General features: G+C 39.8%; 1 protein-coding gene across 2 annotated transcripts in view; it reads left to right on the top strand.

Moving 5' to 3' along the window:
• The window catches only part of NEK10 (NIMA related kinase 10), a 158,941-nt gene extending 142,842 nt beyond the window's left edge, over positions 1-16,099 (top strand). The window contains exons 33-37 of one of the 2 annotated variants that reach the window (XM_080673185.1): positions 371-481; positions 6,876-6,984; positions 9,481-9,533; positions 9,618-9,673; positions 13,526-16,099. In XM_080673185.1, coding sequence (XP_080529311.1) covers positions 371-481; positions 6,876-6,984; positions 9,481-9,533; positions 9,618-9,673; positions 13,526-13,574 — 378 coding nt within the window. In that variant the 3' untranslated portion in view covers positions 13,575-16,099. The remainder of the gene's footprint in view (positions 1-370; positions 482-6,875; positions 6,985-9,480; positions 9,534-9,617; positions 9,674-13,525) is intronic. The other variant, XM_080673186.1, reaches the window with a different exon arrangement.
• Positions 16,100-17,782: the final 1,683 nt, after the last annotated feature.

Below are 17,782 nucleotides of genomic sequence, written 5' to 3'. Positions count from 1 at the left end.
CATGACCCAGACATCTAAATATCTGATAGGATATATTCTTCCTCATCAAGTCTGTTCTTTACAAAAGTCAATTTATATGTGCAATTAATATAATTTAGTTGTTATGTGAAAAATAGTATCAGTACAATGAAAGAACAGTAAGATAAATTAAGCAGCCTTTTGAAAGACAGCAGAGTAATATATTTTTTCTGGATTATAGAATTAAAAATTGTAACATAGACTCATGCTATTTGGAGTACAGTTTAAATTCTTATTTAGTCCTGTTGAGCGAATATTGTTACACTGACCCTCAGTAAATGCTTCCCCGGAGTCAGTCAGCTGTGCAGTGTGAACAATTTGCTCATAATGATTGTTTTCTCACTTTATACAGCTTCCTCCAGCGCTGCACCACAATTTGAAAAGAAGGGTTATAGAGAGATTCAAGAAATCCCTCTTCAGCCAGCAGAGTAACCCTTGTAATTTGAAATCTGAAATTAAAAAGGTATGGTATTCTACATTTAGGAATTCTTCTTTGGCTAATAAAAACACATCCTTCGAGTTAAATTTCCTACCTCCTTTGCCTGCTGCTCTCTCCTCTATTAAAGGGTATTATTATTTTCTTAGTCCATTCAGGCTGCTATAACAAAAATACCATAAACCAAGGAGCTTATGAACAACAGAGATTTATTGCCCACAGTTCTGGAAGCTGGAAGTCCAAGATCAGGGTGCCAGTGTGAGGACCCTCTTCTAGGTTGTAGACTGTCTACTTTTCATTGCATCTACACGTGACAGAGGAGACAGGGGAGCTCACATAGGCCCCTGTTATAAAGGCATTTTTTAAAAATAAGAGCACTTGTAGAAGGATTCCATCCGCTGACCTAATTACCTCTCAAAGGTCCCACTTTGTAATACAAGTACCGTGGGGATTGGCTTCAACATATGAATTTGGGGGGACAAACATTCAGATTGCTTAAGACACTAAGTCAAGAACATGTCTTTGCTTCTCATTTTCTCATTTTTATGTCTGAAGTCACTATTCTCAGAAAAATAGCAGAAAGTTCTTTCCATATTATTGCATGTTTTCCTAAGACTAAATATTAGTAAATAATTTTACTCTAAATAGACTTTAATCTTGTTTTAGAGAACTCTATCCCAATTTTTTATTAGAATGTTCTTCAACAAGTCCCTAAATTGAGTGTTGCCAGTCTGAGCAAGTCATTTAACCATCTCAACCATGATTTTTATCACCTCTGAGAACCTTACAAACAGACTGAACTATTTGTAAGGTTCTTTCCATCTTGACATTCTACCACCTCCTAGACTTCAGGTGCTAGTAAATATTTCTATTCATACATACAGAAACTAAATCACAACAAGGTCAAGTCAACCAGACAGGAAGGAAATTGTTTGTTTTTGTTTAACAACATGGTGACAGGAAATCCCTTTGTTCTGCTCAATAGCATTTTAATACAGGCATGAAAATGGTCATAAGCTCCCATACCTGTCCCTGAAAGACCCAAGGCCTGGGCAGTTTGGGCCCACCTGGGTACAGATCCTTGGTCCCATTCCAATCCTATCCAATAAAGAGGGAATATGCTAATTGACCATCCCTCCGTCACAAAGATGGCTGCAACCACAGCTGAGGCCAAGTTCCCATAAGGAGCCTTAATGAGCAATCAGCAGGGACCTGAGGCTGTGCCCTCCCCTGCCCCCATGGGGCTTGACAGGGGAACTCAGGCCATGTCCTCCACCCAGCAGGGCTTGACAGGGGATCTCAGGCCATGTCCTCCACCCAGCAGGGCTTGACAGGGGATCTCAGGCCGCGCCCCACACCCGACAGGGCTTGATGGAGGACCTCAAGGTGCACTTCCTGTCCTGGTGCTGGGCTAGGGGACCTCAGGCTGCTCCCCCCGCCCCAGTGCCAGGCTGGGGGACCTCAGGCCATGCCCCTACCAGGTGGGGCTTGACAGGGGACTTCAGGCTGCGCCCTCCACCCCAGCACCAGGCTGGGGGACCTTAGGCCGCACCCCCCACTCAGCAGGGCTTGATGGGGACCTCAAGCCTTGCCCCCCGCCTGGCAGGGCTTGACGGGGGACCTTAAGGTGCGCTTCCTGTCCTGGTGCTGGGCTAGGGGACCTCAGGTTGCTCCCTCTGCCCCAGCACCAGGCCGGGGGACCTCAGGCCGCACCCCCCACCAAGTGGGGCTTGACAGGGGACTTCAGGCCATGCCCCCCACCCCAGCACGAGGCCGGGGGACCTCAGGCCACAACCCCACCCCAGCACCTCCCCAGCACTGGGCCAGGGGACCTGAGGCTGCGACCCCCTGCCTGGCGGGGCTTGACAGGGGACCTCAAGGTGCACCCCCAGTGGTGGGTCAGGGGAATTCAGGCCACGCCCCTTGCACAGCGGGGCTTGACGGGGGACCTGAGGCTGTGCCCCCCCTCCCAGTGCCAGGCTGCAGGCCCTGAAGCTGTGCCCCCCCATCTGGCGGGGCTTGACAGGGGACCTCAGGCCATGCCCCCCACCCAGCAGTGCTTGACAGGGGATTTCAGGCCGTGTCCCCCACCTGGCGGGGCTTAACGGGGGACTTCAAGGCATGCCCCCCACCCCGGTCTGGGCTGGGGGACCTCAGGCCACGCCCCCCATCCTGACGCCAGGCCAAGGGACCTGAGGCTACGTCCCCTACCCAGTGGGGCTTGACAAGGGTGGGACTGGCCAGGTCTGAATCTAGCCCAATGAGGGCGGCGGCTGGGTCTGGGTCTCCTGCGATTTTGAGGCACATGTGGGTGGGCGGGGACTTGACTCTGGGTCCCATGGTGTGGTGTGCCCCAGACTCTGACAGGAGGAAGGTTTTCATATACATTTTACTGATTTTCTTTCATCTCTGACACTTCTATTATAGAGAAAGGGCAAATAGCAATATTAAATTATTTCCTCTAATTAATCCCCTTTTAATGTGCATGAATTTCATGCACTGGGCCACTAGTTTCATATAATTTTTAAAAGTTTCATCAGACACTTAAACGTTGGCACAGTCATGCTTCTAATGGTATTTTTTAAGGTTTCTTTTTCCTTCAGTGTCTCCAATCTTAGACATAAATGTGCTCATTATTCAGGCAGGACGATGGGCTCTTTGATAAGAAATTCAGACAGTGTATTGGCTTTGTTACCTTACATCAGTGGTGGCTGCACATACACACACAGGAGATGGAAAAAATAAAAGGCACAGCAGCAAGTAAACAAAGCCTAAACCCCACCTCACCAGAGATTCGAGAGCCAAGTTTCTTCCGTGGGCTGTGTTGGCAAATAAGGCCAAGCAACAAAGCTAGGGGAGATCAAAACAGAAGTGAGGGAGACCGCAGATCAATATTTATTTTAACATATTTCTATATCATCTCACTCATACCAATAAATTTTAAAAAGACAGAAGCTCTAATCTCCCATGAAAAGATGAAAAGATTTTTAGATCCTTATTAAAATGATATTCAGAATAACCCTGGTTGTACACAAAATTCATTTTAACAGAAATCCCAGCTTTAGGAGATGAAAGTGCCAGGCACGAACGGTCTGATGCACAAAGGTGGCGCGGCTCTTCCCCTGAAGTAATTTTCCATCCGTGCGTGTCTTCAAAGCAAATCATTTTCTCTTTGATTACTTAGGTTTTCACTTTTGATCCCTTCCCTGCTGTCTTTTCTCTCCTAATAGAAGAGAGACTTCCTTTCGTTAAATTGCACCCCAACCTTATCTGCCTGCTTCTGTATTAAGGCGGCATCTCTCATTAGAGCACCTGCCTTCTGTCCTTGGTCTGGGGCAGTAGAAGCAGGGATGGATGGGTGGTGGCGGGTGTTCAGGGAGCATGGGTGAGGGGACCTAAAGGGGCATCAATTCATCTTTAATTTCAACTTGGTTAAGAGGCAGATTAAATTCTCCTATGAAGAGAGCTCCAGTCCCTTCCTCTGATATGAGCTTGTGGTGGTTCACGCACCATAGTGTCTACCTTCCTGATCAGTCGGTCCTCATCTCCTAGGAGCTAAAGAAATCTTCATCCTGGGATGTCAACGTATTTTCTATCCCTCGCCACCGAACTGAGAAGCCAAGTCCTCCGTAAAAACCTTCCATCATTTTCCCTGTCCAGAATTCATCTCCCTTTCCCCGTACCTCAGTCCCTTTTCACACATGTTGCTGTGTTTTAAGTACCTTGTCATCTGCATTACTTTCCTGTTTTTCCCAAAGGCAGTAAGTGTGTCTTATTCTTCTTTGATTCCCTCAGGGTCTTGCACAGTGCCTGGCACATGGTAGGTGCTTAATGTGTAGTTGTTGAACATAGACTATATTACCTGTGTATTCTGTATAATATATTCTATGTTGGTTCCATATAATATATTCATATGTGAATGTAGAAGGAAACCCTCCTGCCCCATCTAAATCTAAATGAGAAGAACCAGTGGCCTCTGTGTTTCCTCCTTTCTGGCATAATCTCTTGTTAACGATGACTTTTGTTCAGAGATGGATTTTTCATCCCCTGTACAACCACGGAAGAGTGGTCAACTAGCCTTTGACTGACACCGTCACCCACCAGGGCCCTGGAAGCAGCGAGTGGTGAGGGCATGTCAAACGCATTTGATTCCCACCTTCCCCTCTGGAACTTCTCCTGAAACTTAGGGACCAGGTCCCTAGTCTGAAGGGGTCGTTATGGGATCACTGTGGCTATGACCCAGCAGGCTATAGAGAGGAATTAAAAATAAATAAATAAAAAGGAAAATCCCTTTTCTAGCAAATGAAGGTCCTTCTTTATAACTCACCTGAGTTGGTCTTCATTCTTGTGGACTCCACCTTGGCCAGAGCTGCAGAGGAATAAAGCATCTGAGTCATTGTGTAGGTGTCTGTGGGAACTAGAACTTCCAGTATGAGAGGAAGGAGAAACAAGATAGAAGATAGTCACTCAAATTAGAATAGGAAGTATCAATATGAATGAATATGAGTTTATGATAAATCGCATCTTTTAAAAAATATAGATATTTTCTAATGTTTTCACTAAAATGATCTAGAAACTAAACAAGCAGCAACGAACTTCCTTAACACTATGTTTTCAGGAATGTAAAAGTATGGAACTATATTTTTTTTCTAAAGTGTAGTGTTTGGCAACATGAAGATTGAAAAACACAAATGGTTTGTATTTACAGCATCCAAAGTGCATTCATGGGATATAAGTTGCTAATATGAAATGTTTTTATTAAGGAATAAAATGCATAATGCACAGAGATACATTTACAGCTCCCTGAACTTTAACAGATGTGTTCCCCCATGTGACCACCACCTACACTGACACAGAACAGTTCTACTCCCCCAGAAGGCTCCTGCCTGCCTTTTCCTGGCCCCTGCCACAATGCACTTATTTTCCTGATTTCTATCACCATCAGTTAGTTTTGCCTGATTGTGAAAATGTATATCAGTGAAGTCAGATACTGTGTATTCTTTTGATTCTGGTTCTTTTGCTCAACCCATTTGCTGTGGGTATCCAGAGTCTGTTCTTTCTCATTGCTTTGAAGAAGTCCATTGGGTAAGCACACCACAACACAGCATCTCTATTTTCCTGCTACCAGGGAACATTAGGGGTGTTTATAGTTTAGGCTTATTGTGAGCAAAATTGCTATGAACATTCTTATACATTTCTGTTGATGGACAGACATACTCATTTCTTTTGTGTAGCTTCCTAAGAGTGGGATTGCTGAGTCATAGGGGAGGCATATGTTGTTTAAGTTTAATATATACTGCCAAACAGTTTTCCCAAGTGATTGAACATGATGTATTTTATTTTATGGGTTTTTGTTGTTGTTAATTCTCACCCGAGGATATTTTTCCATTGATTTTTTTAAAGAGAGAGGAAGGGAAAGGGAGAGATATATATAGAGAGAAACATCGATGTGAGAGAGACAAATCAATAATTGGTTGCTTCCCACAGGTACCCTGACTGGGTCCAGCAACTCAGGTATGTGCCCTTGACTGGAATTGAACCCTGGACCCTTCAGTCCACCACCCGATGCTCTATCCACTGAGCCAAACCGGCTAGGGCACTATGATGTATTTTAATTCATTAACAGAGTATGTGACTCCAAGGTAACCACTAATACATGGTCCAAATTGTGCCATATGTTTATTAATATGAGTCAACATTTTAAAAGTATATTATGTTAGCACAGGCACTAAACCTTGGCCAGTCCACATGCTGGTTGGAATTAAAGGTGAAAGGAGGATAAAAAACGTTTATAGTCAAAAATTTCATTAAAAATTTCAGCTGCAGAGAAGAGCATTAAACAATTGCAACTTCAATAAATTCTGTCATTTGGTGAATTACTCTTTCCTTTAGAGTGCTGGGAATCAATGTGTGGAAATTAAAATTAATTAATAGTTATTCATGAAAATGTATTAAGAAATGTGTTTGCTTTGGTAGAAGAAGAAGGCATTGTTCAAAGCAGATACACGAAAAAGGTTGGTGATTTGGGCTAAACATATTGTTATAATTGAAGTTCATTCCACCTACGCATGATTAAAAAAAAAACAAAAAAAACCACATTTTGATGTCCCAATCCGTGACATTATTTTTCTATCTATTTTTTATTTTGCTCTCATAAAGCTATAAAGTGTAGAGTTTTTTTTCTTCTTTTCATGTGACCAGGGAATTATCTAACTTGCTCTCGGTGTAACTTGGCTGTTTCTGATTTATACGTTATTTTGGAAGGAAGAAGATGTGTGTTTATCTATTTGCAAGGGATTGAAATGCACAGAGCACTAAATTCTCTGTGCAGACGCAGGGAAATGGAAAAGCTCACATAGAGGCCTCCTGCCATTTGCTTCTGAGTATAAAAGATGATGTGGTTTTACTTTTTCTGTTCCAGTTATCTCAGGGATCTCCAGAACCGATCGAGCCCAACTTTTTCACGGCGGATTATCATTTATTACATCACTCAGCAGGTGGAAACAGTCTGTCCCCAAATGAACCGTCAGGTAATGGTCTCCAGCATGGGAAATCTGATGCTCACAGAAATATAGCTTTTGGAGTGAGAGCTACCTTTAAAGATTATAATCTTCAATTTAAAAGAAAAATAGAGCTTATTTTGATTGTCTAGGGAAGTAGTTCCAAGGGATACGGTAGGAATCTAGAAATACCCTGAGATGTACTTCCCCTGGTTGTGGCAGCTTCTTGATCATTTATTAATACCGTAAACAAACAGCAGGATCCGTGTGGGTGAATTATATTTCTTTTTATTTCTTCTTGCTTATCTGGTGATGACAAATCAAGTGCCCAAAGCATCCAGGGAGATAAAAAGCAGAAATGAAGAGTTTGAATATTTAAAATGGAGACAATTTGAAACTTATATGAAGGATCCACATCAGACATACTTAATTTTTTTCTTCTTTTTGCACAAATCTCACATCGGGCGGCTATATATAGCATAGGGACTAAAGGAACAGATTTTTACAGATTCTAGACATTGATGCCTAGATTTACATCTTGGCTCATCCATTTAGTAGCTGATCTTGGTCAAGTTATTTGACCTTTCTGCATCCAGTTGCCTTTCCTATAAAATGGGGATAAAAATGGTATCCGTATCATAGAGTTAAAGTGAGGATCCGTGTAAACTCGGAAAAAGTGCTTGGCCGTGAGTAAGGGCTCAGCAAATGTTACATTTCCTGTGACATTTGAACTCTCAGAAGTTTTCAAGCTACTTGAGGTTTCAGAATTCCTCCATAGTTTTTGAGTCCCTGTAAACTATAGTTACATCACTCAGTGGAATGGACTGAAGTCAAGTTTACGGTTAAATGAAGACTTGTCATCTCAGCCTAGGAAAATACTCACTTTAGTTGTGTCTTTGTGGTTGCCTAATATAGGCAAATTATTTCATGTATTAATTATTAAATTTTCCCTAAGTCTTAGAGTCCTGGGATAAAGCTAGCCCATGTAGGCAGAATTTCACGTGAAATAGATCCCGAGAAATCCATAAGGTAAAGATAAACTGTTGTCTAAAGTCATTTGCTTTTGAAAGTGTCTACCAGGCAGGCGAGTCAGTCTGTAGGCGAGCCTTCTGACAATAGCAGCTCTGTGAACTGAAGAGTCTGGCAGAAGTCTCTCTGTGGCCTGAGAGCGAGTGGACAGATTGGACCAGGACAGCTGAACACCCCACCCCAGAGCAGACCAGGAATATCCCTCGTCACAGCAGGCTGGGCAAAAGCAAAGACAGCAGACCCTGTGGGCTTTAAAAGCAAGCTTCCTCATACCTCCCATGCCAGGGGTGGGCAAACTTTTTGACTCGAGGGCCACAATGGGTTCTTAAACTGGACTGGAGGGCCGGAACAAAAGCATGGATGGAGTGTTTGTGTGAACTAATATAAATTCAAAGTAAAGGAGCGGAGGGGAGAGCAAGAGAACCCTCCGCTCTTTCGGCTCCGCGGGCCGGATAGAACAGCCGAACGGGCCGAATCCGGCCCGCGGGCCATAGTTTGCCCACAGCTGTCCCATGCTCATACCTCCCCTTGACCTTCAACCCATTTTTTTTCTTCTCTCTCCAACTGGGCAGGGGAGCCCCAGGGCATCCACATAAGTCAGTGTTGATTGATTTGAGTGGAAGCTGGTTGATGTTACTTTGGGTGGCGTCAGAGTGGCTTACGGTGTTAGCATATCATACTCAGATCAAACACCAAAACAAGTATTGCCTTTTGGCATTAAATGTATACATTTTATTTCCCTCTAGGCAGCCGTAGGAAAGGGTCAGGTCTTTTGTTGTCTTTTACTGTCTATTTCTGCTTCCTTCTAAAAATTTATCTTCTTTCTAGCACAAATCTATTCTCTACCTTATGGACTAGGAAGAGTTCAATGACCAGAACATTCACCCCATCAAGTAGTTGCAGTTTGGAATCACTACACACACAAACACTCTCTCTCTCTCTCTCTCTCTCTCTCTCTCTCTCTCTCTCTCTCTCTCCCTCTCTCTCCCCCTCTCTCCCTCTCTCTCTCAATGGAGGAATACTCTAAACTTTGTGTATTATTTTGTGATGGCTACCTCAAAAGCACCTATGTATTAAAGGAAGAGAATAAAAAGTTTGACTGTTCTAAGCCAAGACTATTTGGAATGTTTGTAAGTATTCATCTTCATCATTAAAAAACTGGCCTGCCGGAACCGGTTTGGCTCAGTGGATAGAGCGTCGGCCTGCAGACTGAAGGGTCCCGGGTTCGATTCCGGTCAAGGGCATGTACCTTGGTTGCGGGCGCGTCCCCAGTGGGGGGTGTGCAGGAGGCAGCTGATCGATGTATCTCTCTCATCGATGTTTCTAACTCTCTATCCCTCTCCCTTCCTCTCTGTAAAAAATCAATAAAATATATTAAAAAAAAAAACAAAAAAAAAAAAAACTGGCCTGATCTCCCTGCAGTTGAGCCATAATTGCCAATAAAGTCTAACTAAGAAAATGTGAACCAAATGTCAGACTTTCCATCATTTATTGCAGGCCTCCCCACCAGCTGTGACTTGGAGGAGGGAATAACGTATGAGCAGATGCAGGTGAGGTTTCGGCAGTACCTCTGGATGATTTTATTTTGTTGCTTTTAACTCAATGCTAATCCGTTTTTTTCCCCCCAACTTTAGACTGTGATTGAAGAAGTCCTAGAGGAAAGTGGTTATTACAATTTTACTTCTAACAGGTGAGCTCTAGAGTTTGCTTTCCAATTTGAAACATCATTTGAGATCAGTGGATATTAAATCTGGTTTCTCTATATTTGATTCCAGAAGGCTTTTTCCAACTTTTATTTTAAACACTTTTATAAAGTATCTTGTCTCAGACTAGATATATCATTGGTAGAATATATGTTGCTCATCTTTTGTATGGATGCAGTATTGTTGAAAAGAAAGGGTGACCACTTAGTAGTAATTTACTCCCATAAAAATGTGAACACAGTAAAATGGAAAATCATTTTTAGATTTTTTAAAAAAAATTAAGCAGTTGTTTGTTCCACTCATTAGAGCTTTAATTTCCATCCCTGAAATCGACCCACTGCTTTTATAGGATGCAAGAGGAAAATGCAGCAAAACAATCACTTCTGGTCACTTTATGTTTGTGAGAGAGGGACTTGTGATGTGTTGCCATTTGAGTACCCTATACAGGGGCTGTATAGTATCTTCTACTATAGCCATTATTGATGCTCTGAAAATATACTCTATTTTATCAATTTAGTTCAGTTCTGGATTCCTGCAGTTTTACTGTTGGACATGGTGTTGGGCACAAAGATTTGAGTACAATTAGTTTATTTAAGAGGCAATTCCAGGAAGCACTGGTAGGGGAAGAGATCATTCAATAGAGGTTTCGTTTCCAAGCAAGTTACCATTGCAGATGACTGGAGCTTGATCCCACCAGGGAATCTGAGAGCCTACGTAGAAGATGGGCCTCACTATTCCTCCAGTTTCCATCAGTCATTGTTTGAGGCCTTTCCCCAGGGGATGTTAGTTACCTGGCATTTCTGGCTTTCTGGAAAGCGAACAAAGCCTATTCTAGAGGCCAGAGAAACTCTCAAGGAAAAGAAATGCAGATGCTGGCCGTTGTAATCAGGCTGGCATGCTTCGAAGTGGTAAGGATGAAGGAATATGAGCATTGACAGTGTCTACTACACACAAGTTGTCTCTTGATTTTTCCAAGAAGCCACACAGAATATGCATGGATAGTAAGCAACCACATACACATTATATGTGGCTAAAAGTAGCTGTAGGAAGCACAGTCTTATGGAGTTTGTTCTCCCAAAGTGGCCTTTATTTGCCTAGAGGAACTGCCTTCCTTTCTAACTAGTGAAACTATCTTGTGACATGATTTAAATTATTCAAGAAGTTTTCCCCAAAGATAACTATTAATAGTCCTGGCAAGAGAAAGAGGGCCCAAGAACATCCTGTGAAGGTCATTATACGGAAATTAGATTCTTGTGAGGTTAGTTCAGTTTCCAACATTGTTTTTCCTTCTGTTTCACTAATTGTTCTTATGAATCACACATGAGATTATTCAACTACTTGTTCTTTTGGTGTGGCAATATATTTCCAAAATACTACCTTCATAAATGTAGTTCTGTTTTGATTTGTAACTGAAATGATGAGTAATTCTCATTTTCCAAGGATATATTGTTAATAGAAATCACCATGTCCATGTTCACTGGCCTTCCACCATTCCTGGATTTAATTTTTCACTGTCTACTCCTGGACTGGGAACACTCAGCCTTCCATGGATAGTGTGTATGTCTCTGTTCTTGACTCTTAGCATCTCATTTCAAGTGCTTTGTCTTAAGTGGGGGCAAAAGGAATACTTGTCAGTTTTTAATCTGTATCTTCTCAGAGACTCAGGATCATGGGCAATAACTGTCTTCATATTTTGCAGAAAAATCAACTAAATATTAATGGAAAAAAAAACAGGTGTTTAAGGAACTTAGATAACTTTTTATAAGAGTTAATTTTCCTTAAAAAACAAAACAAAACAATTTCAGCCTGATTTTGAAAAATTTGCTTATGTTTTTCAGTTCTACTATCACATTTTAAAAATAAAATCAAACATTACTTCTACTTCCAAAGACATATTCCCGTATTAAAAGACATTGCAAATTCTCTTATTATGATAAACAGATAAGATGCTTAATAACAAAGGCAAAAAATTATTCACATTTGTATTCAGAATTATGAATAGAATAGGAAGGCATGATTTAAATGATCAAGTTTAAGCAACATAGGATAGATATGAAATATTCTTAAAAATGCTTTAAATGAAAATGATTCACCCATGTATAAATCCATATAACCATAACACTCCCTTTTCTGCTTCTACTAGCAATGATAGAATATATTTTGGGAGAAAGACTCTACAGTTGACTAGTAAAAATAACCCTTGGTTTTGCTTAAAGCCATCACTTGTTTACTGGTGTTCCAAATTAATTCCCAAGAAATAATTCAAGCTGTACTTAGAAGAACCCAATACTTTAGAAGCTGGAAATACACATAATTTCAAATACAAATCAAATCAGCTGTGACAGTAATGATTTCTTTTATAATCAAAAGATAGAGGATGTTAAATATCACAGAACATGTATAGGTATTTAGAATCAGTAGATGGTGTTTTCCCAAATACCTCTCAGAGAAGAGCTAATATTACCAGAGATATTAATAGATGTTCCCTGAAAAACAAAGTTTCATGACCAAATATATTTGGGAAACTCTGAACATACAATTTTCCATTTGTAAAGAATGTTGACACACATACCATATTAAAGACTCTGAGATGGACTGTAGGAAAAAAATCTGTTAACTTTGTTTAGCCCAGTAATTCCTCAGCTTTTACTGGGAATGCAAGTTGAGAAAAATTGCCTAGCAATATGATTTGAAATGAAAAACATTGTTTTACCTCCTCTGCCAGTGTCTACTCAGATCTGCTATTGTTCTCATTATCTTCATCATTATCATCATCATCATCACAAAATGTCATTAAATTACCATGCACAGAGAATTATATACCTAATTTCTGTTTACAGCTTAAGACTGTCAGTTCAAATTTATACACACTTCTACAAAGCATCAAGATAGCAACTAACACATTAAGCTAAGAGATGACACATTTTCAGCTTAAAGACTTTGTTTAGGGATAGAGAGATGCCACTGGCATTTAGCTATTGGCTATCTTTTGGGAAGATTTCTGGAACTATTTAATTAATGAGGATAGTGCTGGGACAGTTGGTAGAAAGAATCTCTCTGGCACAAAATGCTGCTTTAGTTTTTAAAAAATGGTAACAGAAACAGAAATAGCAGCAAGAAACCATAACCAAATAGGGGATTCTTCATTTCTGGGCTTCTGGGAAGGGGAGGTAGGCCTGAGTTGAGAGGAAGAAAGCAGGATAAAGAAAATGAAACAAGGTCAAAACAAACTTGGCCAGCCCAAAGCAGATACTTTCTAGGGTTATATGATTAATCATATTTGACACATAAACATTTAACTTCCTTACCAGAAAGATACAGCCTAGCATGCCTTAATGTTCTCATTGTTGTTGTGAGAGTAAAACTGCGTTCTGTGAGCAAATAGATGACAAACATATACTTAAAGGTAACATTAATATTTTACTTTGTAATGATGAAATATGTGTTGAGAAATAGGGATATGCAAGATAAAAAGAGATCTTCATTGAATCAACTTGCATTGCTCCCCTCTCCCCATTAACTGATGAATATATAAAATAAATATTTAATGTGCATAGGCATTTAAATGTACAAGCTACTTTGAATAGGTGCTTATTTTTCCACTATACACGGTTATCAGTTCCTATTGAGTTCATAATTTGACAAAGCACTGTGTTGGCCCTGAACATCAGTAAAAGGTTGCTTTCTAAAAATCTCCTCATTTTATTATCATGTAGAACCGCTTTTTTACTTGTTGTGATTTATTTACTTATACACCTGAGCAACTGCTCTGGAAATGGAATGTGTAAGCTAAAAGATTCGTGACTCTATAGAACTCTTTCCACTTCTGAATCTTCTAGGTATCCCTCCTATCCATGGGGGACCAAGAACTACCCAACCAAAAGATGAAAATGCTGCACTTTGAATGAACTTGGTTCTCCCAGTGAAGTTCAGGTTCGGGACTTCGGCCGTCACTGCAAGATGCCTGAGGACTGGGTGCTGTTAAAAGCGTGTGGAGGAGAAAAGACCGCGATGCCATGGTGCCGGCAGGACCTCTTTCTGGAGGTCTGGTGCTAGGCTCTGTGAGGCCTGCGGTGCTTGGAGGCTCAATTCCTGGGATGCATTATACACGGGACGACAGGGCTCTCACTGTGCTCCTGGGAGAAGATGCTGCAAATTCACCTGCAGGAAGAAAACCCACTCCTCACAGAACTTTCCTCCAAGTCAGAAAAAATGAACACCTTGTCATATTTTTCAAAGAAATATTTTATACTTAGAATTGCTAAGTTCAGAGACATCTAGCCTTCCATGTATACAAAATAGTTTTAGTTAAAGGAAATTATAGGACTCAAAATAATAACATATTGGGTGATTCACTGTATCTCCCATTTTTTAATCTTAAAAGATATTTAAAATGTGATTGAATTTTTTTGCTTGTTTGTTTTAATGAAAGGATTGTTTCTCTCTTAACCACTTGGGTGCTAATGGTCTTGAACCCGGATACAGTGTAGACAGTATTGTAACCTTGCACAGCCTCTGGGAATAACAATCAAATAGTCATATTTAAGTTAGAGTAATTGAATATATGGATGTACAGTGTGTATATGTACATATGAGTGGGGGCAGAGGGGTTTTGGATTAGGCTAATGCTTTGCTGCTAATCAAACTTATAGTGTTTTTAGAGCACTTTGAAGAGTTCATAGAATCTATGAGAGAGATGCAATATTCCTTGTTATAAGTCCCCCCCTTACTAAAATTACATTGTTATAAAATTTTTATTGTTGAAAATTTGAAATGAAAATAAGTTATATAATAAAATTGAAGTTCCTTGATTCATTGAGATATCCCTTAAAAAGAGAAATCAGAATACCAAACAGTGTCCCATTCCTATATAGAAAGAATTTACGATGGAAACTTTCTAGATTCTTATAAGGCTAAAATATCTTCAATTGGCTTCTACAACTTCTGTAATGTCAAGATATGCCCTATTGTCAAATCAGACTGCACTTCTAACTCCTTAAAGAATATTTTAATGCTATATAATTAGTAATCTGAAATTAGGCTTTTTGTTTACTTTTCACTGAGTTCTGTTATGTTTATTTACATTGGTATATTTTTAGCACTATTGAATAGAATTTAGTTCAATATATTTACAGTGGTTAAAACACTAACCTTTTGTATAGAATGGGAAAATATTTTAATGTGAATCCATCTTTTTTTTACAATTAGCATGTTTAATACTTAAATGATATGCAAATTCCCTTTAGCTAATGCCTTTGAAGACTGTCAATGAATCTTTGTCTTTAAGCCAAAGTAATAACAAATACAGTGCAATTTACAGATTCACATCTAATTTAAAATCATAGATGCAAATATAGTAATGACAAATTTCATTTTCAGCTTTCAAACCAATTCCATCCAAATGTGAAATTTATACGTGAAATCAAAATGCTGTGGTTTTGTTGATTTAAACCAAGCAAACTTTTATTTCTATTTCATTTAATTTGAACCTGAACTATTACTTTTTATGTGTTTTTTTTAAAATATATGGAATGGGCACAGTTTCTCATCATATAGGAGGCATAGGCCTAGAGGGGCAGTACTTAGAAATAAACCAAGCTATGTGGTGAATGTTTGAACAATAAAGTTCTCCATCAAATGACAATATATAGAAAAGAATAGTCTTCAGAGGTCACACATTGGTTAGAGAAGAGACATTATGTATTGAAGGTGATCTTCAATGCATGCAGTCAATCTCATTAACTGAGCAGAAGATTTCCGTCTCACACTTTCAGGCCAGAACGGCATGGATTATTAGGAGCCAGTAAAAAACGAACAAAAATAAGCAAATGCATGTCTTTTTCAGCAGCAGCTTCAGGCCCATCACTGATAAGTGGATTCTTTTGCCAAAATAATGTATGTGTGCAGTTTGAATCCCTCCCTTTAACTACCAGTTACTGAATCAACATTCTCCCAGGCAAGAAACAAGCCTTTAAGAGGAAGTTAGGTCCTGCTAAAGGAACCTCTTTGTGCACGGAGGCACATCCCAACAGCAAAGTTAACTTTCAAAAGCCTTGTCTTTCAAGTAACAAGCCCCCCTCCCCCTTACAAGGAAACAAGAAGGATCATTTTGTTTTGATGATCTGAACTGTCTTCTAGTGCAAAGAAATTGTTACTTGAACTTAAAAGACCTCATCATCTTTCCTTGATTGCATTTCCAGAGTTTCTCTTTCTTTTGTACGAGTTTTAATTATGTGTTGTGTAATGAAATCCCTGTTAATCTGTCTCATGCTCAGTCACTGAATATTTGTATGGGACAGAATATGAGTCAGTCTTTTCAGATCACCTTTGTTGCACAGACACTTCAGTGAATTATGTTATGATCCACCAGCTCTACCTGAACATGTATATTTGAAACCTTAGTTTGCTTCTTCAAAAAAAAAAAAAATGTTCCTTCTCAGGGAAGTGACTGCAGCAGGCCTATGAGCTTTCTGGTTGTTAACCTTGTCTCCTTCCAGATGTATTTCGTTAGAGATCTTCAGGACATAGTAATATGCGCACCAGACCCAGTGCTCACGGAGGAATTTCAGAAATCTAGAGAAATGTGGAGACTGGTGAGGCAGTGGTCAGTGTGTACAATCTGCTTCGGCATTCTGAAGCGGAACCTCATTAGCAAACACTGTTATAATGTTTACCCAAATGGTGGAACTGACTAGGAATTAGTGTCTTCCTAGAGGTACCATCTATGACTTAATAAATAACAAATTTTGATGTGCGAAAACAAATATAGGGCTGCTTGATTATGTGCAATTGCAGCAATACCCTTAATCATCACTCATATTTAAGACAGGTGAAGGCGATAATATTGTTGAGGCAACTCTGTCAGTATTAATATGCCTAGAATCCACATCCTTTCTTTGATTTGCTAAATTGCGAAATATATTTATGGCTATTCCTTCGTTTGGAATGGCAAGGAACAGAGTACAGTCGATATGCTGGATTCCTTTAGAAGTAGGTCCCGCTTCTACCTGAAAGCAGGAAACGCTTCTTTATAAGCTGCTTTTATTGTTTACCTTTCACTTTTCTAATATTGTGTATTCATGAGCACAGGAATCAACTGGAGAGGCAGGCGATGCAGCCGCAGAGGGCGCCTGAGCAAGGGATGCTTGGTGCTTTCAGAGACTGACCTTGACTTTGGGTAAAATTCTGTCCAAACATGCAATTCTTCATGTTTAGCAACTAAATGTTATGATAAGTGTATTCCATATCTTTATAATACCTTTCAGATGGCACACATTGGTGGAAGTGGGCATCATTTTGTGTATCTTTTCCATTGAAATGTGCTGCTAACTGTATACTTAACCTTGAATGCTGTTTTTCATGTTGATGGGAAGACTCAAACATCTCAGGGAAAGAACTTTGTGATAAAATAATTCTTATGTGTGTCATTATAGTTAACTTGCATACTGTAATTAGGATTATTATAGTTGATTACATTCCTGCCATGGTGTTGCTTTGAGGTTTGCAAGATGAACAGGAAAGAGTTTATAATTTTGATGGGGTGGATGTTGCCAGTTTACACATGCTCTGGGTCAAAGCACAATAGTTGTTTTCGAAAATGAAGATCACACACCCTGAAATGATAGCAGCATTCTTGTTATGTGACGTATGTTAGAGTTTTAACTACATATATGCAGTGATTAATAATATACAAAAATTTAAATACAGTTTATTGCTTTTATCCTAAAAGTAAATGAACTCTATATTCTCAATTGAAAACTAAAAATTACTCCTCTAAACATGACAAATGGTATTTTTTCATGTTGTACTATGAAGCTCTGCCCTGTGCCCAGAAACTGCATTTAGGAGTAGCAGATGTGTGTTATAGCAAATATGTGACTTTTTAACTGCTGTCCTTTGGAACTAGCTTACCTTTGTTTTCCTCCAAACAAAGTTTTGTCTCTATAGAAAAATCAGTCATTTTGACAGCTCACCAAGTCTGGGTCAATACTCTGAATTGATCTGATGAGCTCACACATGAAAAATTAGCTGAAGTTTTTGCAATCATATGACAGACTGGTCTCATATAACGGTAGAGAGAGGTTTGGACGAAGTAA

The sequence above is a fragment of the Plecotus auritus genome (assembly GCF_963455305.1).
Source record: "Plecotus auritus genome assembly, chromosome: 6".
Taxonomy (NCBI): Eukaryota; Metazoa; Chordata; class Mammalia; order Chiroptera; family Vespertilionidae; genus Plecotus; species Plecotus auritus.
This window is presented reverse-complemented; position numbering and strand designations above follow the sequence as displayed.